Here is a 10,000-nt window from a genome sequence, read left to right on the forward strand (position 1 = left end):
CCGCTGGAGTTCTGACGGGAACAGAGAAGAACGAACATACTGGCATGTTGCAGAGCTTCCCGTTCAGTACAGGAGTGAAGTTCCTTTAGTTATTCAGCCGATTAAGGGACTAGCACACTGTTCCATGTCTTCAAAACCAGATAAATGGCGAGCATCTTCAGTCAGCAGTTTAAAACACTAACTCATTTTTTATCCAACCTTGCTGTAAATTATACTTACGGTTACTTTCAGGGTTTTATTTTTAAATATTTATTATGTTTTATTTATATTTATTTATAATTCTTATACTTTCGCCCTTTTCTTTGTTTTTTAGTTGTTTTTATATTTGTTTCTCAGTAATGTCCTTTGCTTTTGTATAAATTATACATTCCCCCCTATGATTTCACACCATCACCTCTTTTCTTAGAAAGACAAAGTGAAACAGTCAAGCACTTCTGAACTTTATTTTTTGGACTGCGGAATGAAGACGCTGAGCGTTTGTACTTCATGGAGCTGAGAGATAATCATCAGAGATTAATGTTAATGTTTACAAATATAGTATAACACACTGAAATAACTAAGAGTCATCAATTGATGACTAAATGAAATTTGAGGACTCCTACAGAAGTCATTTTACTTACAATAGACGACTGGATCATTAATTCAGCAATGCATTTTAAACTTTGCTATCCATTCAGTAAACCAGGAACACGGACTATGAAGACACATCCCTAAACAAAGATATAAAAAATCATTTTGTCTTGAACTTAATTTGACTTCATCTCTGCTATTTCGGTCAGCAGAAACCTAGTCAGTCAGTCTCCTTACTGGAAATGACATTAGAGCACATCTGTCTCTCGGCTTTTTTGCAACGCCCATCATAAAAAGGGACCATAAAAATGTGTAAAACTATTTTGTACAAATCAAAAACTGAAATTTAATATTTTTTAAAAACAAACCAACATCCTAAAATGCTGAAATTTGAATATTGTTTTTAGGGGTAGTATTGAGAATGAATAGTCACTCGTATTTGAAGCCTGTAAACGCTGTTATCAGTGGTTATTACATTACCCAGAGGTGGGAAGTGCAGCTTCAACATTTACTCATCATCACTCAAAGGTTTTACCACTTCAATGAAATAATGACCCAAGTAGAAGTAAAAGTAGCTTAGCAGAAATTATTCAGAATAAAGCAATTTTCAGGTCAGGTTTTCAACAGTGAGCCGTCTTACTACGCTCCTCATTTCTCAGCTTTGACCAGAACTCCATTAGGTGCTTTTCTCCCTTTGGTTTGAAATCAAATGTTCCAGCCCACAGTGAGAAGTGTTACCCACAACGAAGCGATTCATGAGCAGAACCAACAGAGGAAAATAATATGAAGTGTAACTTGGATTACATCAGTATTTAAAAATACAAGTCCACAAAAAATGACTTAAAGTACTCGTTACTAAGAAAATGTGACCACTTTCTGTGAGATTCAGACTCAGACTGCTGTCACTGAGGGAGCAGCAGGTTCAGCTCATTGTAAAAGGTCATTCCCGCCACAATTGAAAAATAACACGTTATAAATTCATACTGGACAGTATGGAATAAAAACAGATGATTTAAATCTTTATTTACACATCAGTTTTCTGTGTACTGCCGAACGACTTGCGCTATAACAACAGAGGCTTAGATTCATGGATCTGACTTACTAGCGCAGGGTACCAGGTCTTTTTCTTATCCCCAGTAACAGCAGCTTCCACACACACCACCTTGCCGTAAAGTTCCTCATTCTGTTGCTGGTCACCTTCTTCTTCTTCACTAGATGAAGAAGAGGACTCTTCCTCTTGACTGTGGGACAGAGGACGTACTGGTGTCAGTATATGGTTAACACGATCACAGTGAGGCACAAGTTCACAGCCGTAAAGGTTGTTATCAATTACTAACTGCTAACAAATCATCGCTAATTTATAGAATTATTATGGCAGCCCTGCAGAAATAAACAAAAGCCTCACTTCAGACGGACGTTTACAAAGCAACGCTTGAATAAAATCAATAGCTTGCTTTCAATCACTGACATCAGCACAAACACGGCTCTGCATTTCACTCAATGTTTAGTCCATTGTAAGTTGCTGAGCTAACGTCTCTAAACTCCATTCTACAGTAACGGCAGGAAACAGAGTCCTCTCTCTCTCCTCACCGCCTTGTTAAGGAGGATAATGGCTAATTAGGCTGTGCGTGATTAGGGGACCACTCACTTGCCGCTGCTTGATGGGGTTTCAATTAAAAGACAGCACTCCGGCTCAGTGCTCAGGCAAGCTCTCTAATTCAGGGGCCAACTAACTGTAGACTATATAAACATATCCCAGCCAGGAAAGACCAGAGTTAGAGATCCTATGGGGAATATAAGGTCACACTCAACGCTCACTGGGGCTGAATCACATTAGGGGAAGTCGCATTGCGATGTTTTGGGTTTCTGATACACTGCAACATTCAAAAAAAGCAACTGGCAACCTCAAAGCAGGGCACCAGACTAACAGTCATGTTCCCGCACACGACAATGTTTAAGCCATGTTGAGATGCTTCAGGGACTGTTATCTAACACTGAAATCCTAACGGTTCCAGCCTCCCACACCCACCCTGAAACAGGCATGTTAAACCCAGAAGCTGCTTTTAATTCACTTCAGAAAGTAGCATTTTCCCATCATTTCCATGTGATGGGAATTCCTATGTAATATTAGCGTCGAGCTAATAATAATGCATATTCATGTTTTTTGACATGCTCTACATTAAATATGGACAATTAAAACCTGAAACAGACAATTAAGTGAGATCAACAGACATATCTAAAGTAAGCAAAGCATATTTGGCAAAGTCAGTCTGAAAAATGTTGGCCTGTGGCCTGAGGGTGAACAAAACGTACAAAATACACTATATTTCCAAAAGTCTTCACTCCCCCATCCAACTCATTGAATTCAGGTGTTCCAATCACTTCCACGGCCACAGTTGTATAAAGCCGAGCCCCTCGGCCTGCAGACTGCTTCTACAGACATTAGTGAAAGAATGGGTCGCTCTCAGGAGCTCAGTGAATTCCAGCGTGGTGCCGTGATCGGACGCCACCTGTGCAGCAAGTCCAGTCGTGAAATTTCCTCACTACTAAATATTCCACAGTCCACTGTCAGTGGGATTATAACAAAGTGGAAGCGATTGGGAACGACAGCAACTCAGCCACGAAGTGGTCGGCCACGTAAAATGACAGAGCGGTCAGCGGATGCTGAGGGGCATAGTGCGCAGAGGTCACCGACTTTCTGCAGAGTCAATCACTACAGACCTCCAAACTTCATGTGGCCTTCAGATCAGCTCAAGAACAGCGTAGAGAGCTTCATGGAATGGGTTTCCATGGCCGAGCAGCTGCATCCAAGCCTTACATCACCAAGCGCAATGCAAAGCGTGGAATGCAGTGGTGTAAAGCGCCGCCACTGGACTCTAGAGCAGTGGAGACGAGTTCTCTGGAGTGACCAATCACGCTTCTCCGTCTGGAAATCCGAGGGACGAGTCTGGGTTTGGCGGTTGCCAGGAGACGGTACTTGTCTGACTGCATTGAGCCGAGTGTAAAGTTTGGTGGAGGGGGGGGATCATGGTGTGGGGGTGTTTTTCAGGAGTTGGGCTCGGCCCCTTAGTTCCAGTGAAAGGAACTCTTAAAGCTTCAGCTCCAAGAGATTTTGGACAATTTCACGCTCCCAACTTTGTGGGAACAGTTTGGGGACGGCCCCTTCCTGTTCCAACATGACTGCCCACTAGTGCACAAAGCAGATGAGCCAGTTTGGTGTGGAAGAACTTGACCGGCCTGCACAGAGTCCTGACCTCAACCCCATAGACCACCTTTGGGATGAATTAGAGCGGAGACTGTGAGCCAGGCCTTCTCGTCCAGCATCAGTGTCTGACCTCACAAATGTGCTTCTGGAAGAACGGTCAGAAATTCCCATAAACACTCCTAACCCTTGTGGAAAGCCTTCCCAGAAGAGCTGAAGCTGTTTTAGCTGCAAAGGGTGGACCAACATCATATTAAACCCTATGGATTAAGAATGGGACCTCACTCAATTTCATACATGTTTGAAACCAGATGAGCGAAGACTTTTGGAAATATAGCGTACCATAGCCTTACAGTAAAGTCACTTGAAGTTTTTCTTTCAACATGTTAGCACATGTCATCAATCAGCCCTGATATGTTGTCACAAGATTCCGGCTTACTATTACTATCTAGAATTAATGAAGTTACATCAGGGAGTAGAGCCTCTTCATCCACCCCAAACCCCCCCCCACCCCCGAGCTTTGGCATAATTTTCTAGCCCGTGTTTGTGACTCAGTCTGCTCTGAAACTTCAAAATCAACTATTCATCATTAAATGAAAGAATGACAAAAGAACGGCCAAATTCCAAATACTTACATGGGATTGGAGCGTCGGCCCCCACGGTTGCCTTTTTTACCGATGACTGGCGTGCCAAAGTGCTCAGGATTGGTCAGGGGAAGTCTGTCTAGTGTCTGTGACCATAACAAATAAAAACTAAGTCATCAGAAGGATATCAGCTGGACGTTCAGCATTTCACTCTAGTATCAGCTCAGGAGCAATACTGGGTATCGGACTGACGCCACCTAAAAATAAATAAATACATCAATAAAATTACCTCGCTTTCTGCAAAGTGACGTGCCCCTTTAAGGCAGAGAGAAGATCGCCTCAGGGTTTTCTCATCTCCATCATCAAACACTGCAAAAATGATGGACAGAGAGAAGTTACCTTTCAGCCCACATACATCCGCTGTGCTGAACCACTAACAAACACGCTGATACTTTCAGGATTAAGAACATTCTCCTCACATCATCACATCAAACATGCTTTGAAGCCACTTGCATGATTTCATCGTTTATATATATACATTTTTTTAACCCTACAAATTTCACATCCCAGAAATGCAGAATACATGCAAAAAATGGCAGAAAGAGAAACAAGAATAGTCTACACTCATTTCTTAAAAGTAAACCCTACCATTTAGAACTAAAAGCCTCAAGTGTACATGCCCAATACTATAAAACTGTGTTGTTTAAACCAAGCAAAATAATTTAATTATTAAAAATACAAATAATAATAATAATAATAATAATAATAATAATTTTTGTAGGGCCTAGCATAAAATTGTCGTCAATTAAGTGATGAACCATAAAATAAATCTAGTGCATCCTCACAGACTCGGCTATTCCGATTTAGCTGGAGGGTTAGGGAACATTCCCCAAGAGAAAAGCTTTTTGTTTCTGCAGGAGTCCAGAGTGACCACGATATCACCGCAGTGACTAAGGCAACTCGGTTTATACGTCACAGTCTGACAGTATTTAACATGTCCACTATTTTAAAGCACTGAAGTCACTTTTGATAGCCCAGCTGCTAATAATAAGTAGACCTTCCCATGTGGCAGTACAGCAGGGCACCTGCCAGGTATCAGCAAATTCAATTTAATGCTTTTTAAAGGCTTTAATGCCACTAAAGCTACGTAAACTAAGCACTGTGCATGAATGCAAACCCAAGCAACCAGTATTTATGGGTGAGAAATCCAAATTTAAGCCTGCATCTCTTAGCAAATTTCTTAATCCGTTCATAACTGCAAGGCAACTCAAGGAACGATAATCCTTTATTAGTCCCACAGCAGAGAAATTTACAGTGCTACAGCAGCAAATGCACAGCAAGGCACTCAAGAACAGAGGGAACAAGAAGAGAATTAACAAGCAAGCAATTACTAAACAAGATTTACAGTTTGTTATGTGTGTGTTATATATATAAAATACGCAAGGTTAAAAAATAAGATTTCATTCACAGAACGTAACGTAAACATTTCCATAAAAAATCCACATTGCACATGGAGTACTGATGTATATTATACACGGGAATGATGAGGAACTAACAATAAAAACATTCTAAAAAAGAAAAGCAAAGCATCTTTACACTACAGAGATATTTGACACCGCACAGTGGAAACGTGTGAGGTCTAACGGGGTGGAGGAGGGTTCTGATGTAGCAGCGGTGCTGCTTGTACAGTCTAACAGCTAGTCTGGCTAACATCCTTCTGTCTGCCACCACCTGCACCGGGCTTCCCAGGACAGAGCTGACCCTCTTAGGGAGTCTTCCTGTCTGCAGGTACCTCAGCAGACCACTCCATAAAAGATGGCTAATGCCACCAGAGTGTCGAACAAGGTCCTCAGGAGTGCCCCCTGCCCTCCAAATGACCTCAGTCTCCTAAGTAGGTAGAATCTGCTCTGGCCTTTCCTACAGCAGAAACCTAGAGATGGTATGCAGTCTTTTCTGATATCAGTAATGAAACTGAATAATAATAATAATAATAATAATAATAATAATAATATTGACACCTGACACAGACTCATTTACTGAGTGGCTGTAGTCCCATTAATTCTAAAGTTTCATCACTGTATTGTCTGTACTAAGTCCCCCCAAAACTGTTTAGGGTCAGCTGATCTTGTGTTTTTTTCAGTCAGCAGGTCTGAAATGCAAATGCATTTCTGTTAAGTTGTACAAATAAAGTGAAATAACAGCACAAACAAAGTAAAGTTGCACTTCCCAGTTCATTACTGAATGACTGTGTGTTTGTTTTAAATTACGGTTGTTATCACAGCTCAGCTCAGCCTTCAGTGCAGACATGGAACTTGTCAGATCACTGCCCGAAGGCTCAAACTCACTTTATCTCTCCCCCACTTACCGACAGTATACAGACTAGCATCGGTGAGCTTGTTGATGGTGGCTTCCTGATAGATTCCATCTTGGTTTTTCACTTCAACCACAGCGCCCACCTAAAAAGCCCAAGAAAACAAAGAGTTTACTCCAGACGCGTCTGCAGGTCCTCCACTCTGTCAGAGTCATCAGACTAATAGACTGCATTTAACTATGAACTCTACCAATAAAAAAACTCAACCAAAAAAGCTGGAGAGAGAGAGAGAGAGAGAGAGAGAGAGAGAGAGAGAGAGAGAGAGAGAGAGAGAGAGAGACAGACAGAGAGAGAGAGAGAGAGAGAGAGAGAGAGAGAGAGAGAGAGAGAGAGAGAGAGAGAGAGACAGAGAGAGACAGAGACAGAGAGAGAGAGAGAGAGAGAGAGACAGACAGACAGAGAGAGAGAGCGAGAGAGAGACAGAGAGAGAGAGAGAGAGAGAGAGACAGACAGAGAGAGAGAGAGACAGAGAGAGAGAGAGAGAGAGAGAGAGAGAGAGAGAGAGAGACAGAGAGACAGAGAGACAGAGAGAGAGAGAGAGAGAGTCGGGGAGAGAGAGAGAGACAGAGAGAGAGAGAGAGAGAGTCGGGGAGAGAGAGAGAGACAGAGAGAGAGAGAGAGAGAGAGAGTCGGGGAGAGAGAGAGAGACAGAGAGAGAGAGAGAGAGAGTCGGGGAGAGAGAGAGAGACAGAGAGAGAGAGAGAGAGAGTCGGGGAGAGAGAGAGAGACAGAGAGAGAGAGAGAGAGAGTCGGGGAGAGAGAGAGAGAGAGACTTAGCTTTGTGTCAGTAACCCAGTAGCCCAGTTAAGAAGCTATAAAACTGATCCGGTACTCAGACTGAACAGGTCTTTCACCACCACTGAATCCTATAGGTTTTTTATTACCTTCAGCTTGTACTCAAAGCAAGGCAGAGCTGGACTGAGCAGACTCTCTTACCTTCAGAGTTCCCCTTATGTGCTCGTCGTGCACCTCAGCTGTGGAGGAGTCTGGTTTGAAGGTCACCTGAAAAAGAGGTCGGGAGGAGAAAGGAATGATTCAGCCAGTCAAAAGTAAATGCAGGACATCTGAAACGCTCGGCCACGATCAACATCTCCAACATCACTGATTTGCCTCCGAGACACTGAGTGAGATCAACACCACTGCTCAACTGAATTCAGTCGATTCTGATTATTCCTAATTTCATGCAGCTCTATTCAGAGCACATGGTAACACAAAGCTTTGAAGATAATCGTTTACATTATAATCCACATATGAATTACAATGCGCAGGTTAAAATTCTAAAGAAAAATTACACCAAAGCTATGACATGCAGACATATGCTAAATCTGGGCACCCCAGCCAAATGACATGTTACGTTAAACTTCAAAGTAAACAAGCAAGGCAGTTCATCTCGTCCACAGAGAAGCACGTCTGCACATTTTAAACTACAACGACTTCTGTTTTACTGAATTGAACACACTGGAGGAAAAACGTGGACTACGCATCCTATATATTTTATTTTTTCCTCCAACTCAAACACAAATAAATATACTAAAATTGAAGAAAGGTCATATTTAAGTCCGTTCTCTGTCGAGGACGTGTTACACATACAATCTGACAAGGAGTGCTCAAACTTTTGCACACAACTGCAACTAATTTAGACGTAAGAGTTATTGTAAATTATCTGGTGTCCCTGTCTGGACGGGAAGTCCTGCATATGTGTGGTAGTGGTATCATCAACCAATCAGTGGTGACTGCACATGCAGTCATGGGCAAAGCTAAAAATGAGCCCAGTTCTTTGTGCAATGCCGTATAAAAGCCGCCCATAATGAAAGAAGAATCCATACCTACAATGAAAGAGCTTTAAATTGATACTGGGGATGAACCAACATGGGAATTGATGCAGACTGGCAATATTAATGTACACAGCCACCAGTGTCAACACAAACGTTTACTGTGTCCAGATTCCCCTGGATAAGCACAAAGGAGGAATGTAGCATCTGTTTCTACAGCAGTACAAGCGCAGCAGAAGCCTGGCGTTTCTCCTTGTGGCACCTTCTTAAAGGGTGTAATGTGAGGCGCTGTAGGGCGTCTAAACTGCTCTGATGTATCAAAATAAAAACAGAGCACCACATCCGACACACATACTGGGTACTAGACGTGTACACTTAACTTCGGAGTTTTAAATATAAATATATAAATAATAAATGCAAACATTAGGACCCAATCACTTCATGCTGCTGCTCTCAGTGACGGCACATCGCATAATTCATTTTCGATCATTTTGCTTGTTTTGGAATAATCCTGAATCCATGCACACGATGCTTTTTTGCATAAACTACCATGTTACTCTGATAAAACTAATCAATAAGTTCTTAGGGATCAGAATTCTCTTCTATTCTAATGATAAAGGCAGAATGGTGCATCTTTCACACAGTGCAACACACAAAGTGCCAGTTCAACACGCTGAAGGCGGAGATGGAAGCAGCCCAACTACTGTGGGGCAGAGATGAAAGGCCAGATGTTTACATCTACCAAACATCTGGCATAACGCTGAGCAACATAGCTACACTGGTGTTTTATAACACTGTTATAACACAGTATATAACACTGCTGCTCTGTTTTAGATAAGGAGCATTTTATTTTGTGCACTTTACTAATAGTATGCAAGCCTCGTCAGTTAAAAGTTGCTTAAAATCCATGAAAATAGGGAAAATTCACAAAGTATTTCTTTATTAACTTTATTAATGTTAAACTTTAATATGATCTCAGAGCACGGTACTGATCTACTGAATAAATCATGATAGTGAATTTCATCAGTAACATTACCGCCCAGCACTAATTCAGCGTGAGCGGGAAAGAGACCTTTTTTATTGAAATATTCATTTGTATTATACAGATATTTAAATATTATTAACTAGTAAGTCAATGTGCTGTAAATGAAATGACAACAAGTGAAACGGAAATTTGACCCAAATTTAGGACTCAGCTGTAAGAACCGAGTCGCTTTTTAGGTAAATTACTATGTACGTTCAAAGTATGTACCAGAAAATTACTGGTACCACATATTAACATAGTAAATACTCATTTAGTTGAGACTTTTTATTTTAACGCTTTATTTCTTTTTTTATATGTTTGTCAGATTAATCTCAATCTGTGGCATCTGTAACTCACTATCGTTTACTGTAAACAATAACACCACATTACTCCGAGCTCAGGGACCAACAGGAAACCTGTTGACTCAAAACACACTTTTAATTCAAGCCCCAGGGTTTTGCTTCAGTAACTGGACAT

General features: G+C 41.4%; 1 protein-coding gene across 7 annotated transcripts in view; it reads right to left on the bottom strand.

Annotated features, from left to right (window-relative positions):
* The window catches only part of arid4b (AT-rich interaction domain 4B), a 64,745-nt gene that overhangs the window by 30,692 nt on the left and 24,053 nt on the right, over positions 1-10,000 (bottom strand). For all 7 annotated transcript variants that reach the window (XM_017722829.2, XM_017722826.2, XM_017722825.2 and 4 more), the window contains exons 4-8: positions 7,664-7,729; positions 6,722-6,812; positions 4,646-4,725; positions 4,408-4,502; positions 1,673-1,811 (exon numbers count right to left, since the gene is read on the bottom strand). In XM_017722829.2, the coding sequence (XP_017578318.2) occupies positions 1,673-1,811; positions 4,408-4,502; positions 4,646-4,725; positions 6,722-6,812; positions 7,664-7,729 (471 nt within the window). The remainder of the gene's footprint in view (positions 1-1,672; positions 1,812-4,407; positions 4,503-4,645; positions 4,726-6,721; positions 6,813-7,663; positions 7,730-10,000) is intronic.

The sequence above is a fragment of the Pygocentrus nattereri genome, chromosome 5 (assembly GCF_015220715.1).
Source record: "Pygocentrus nattereri isolate fPygNat1 chromosome 5, fPygNat1.pri, whole genome shotgun sequence".
NCBI lineage: Eukaryota > Metazoa > Chordata > Actinopteri > Characiformes > Serrasalmidae > Pygocentrus > Pygocentrus nattereri.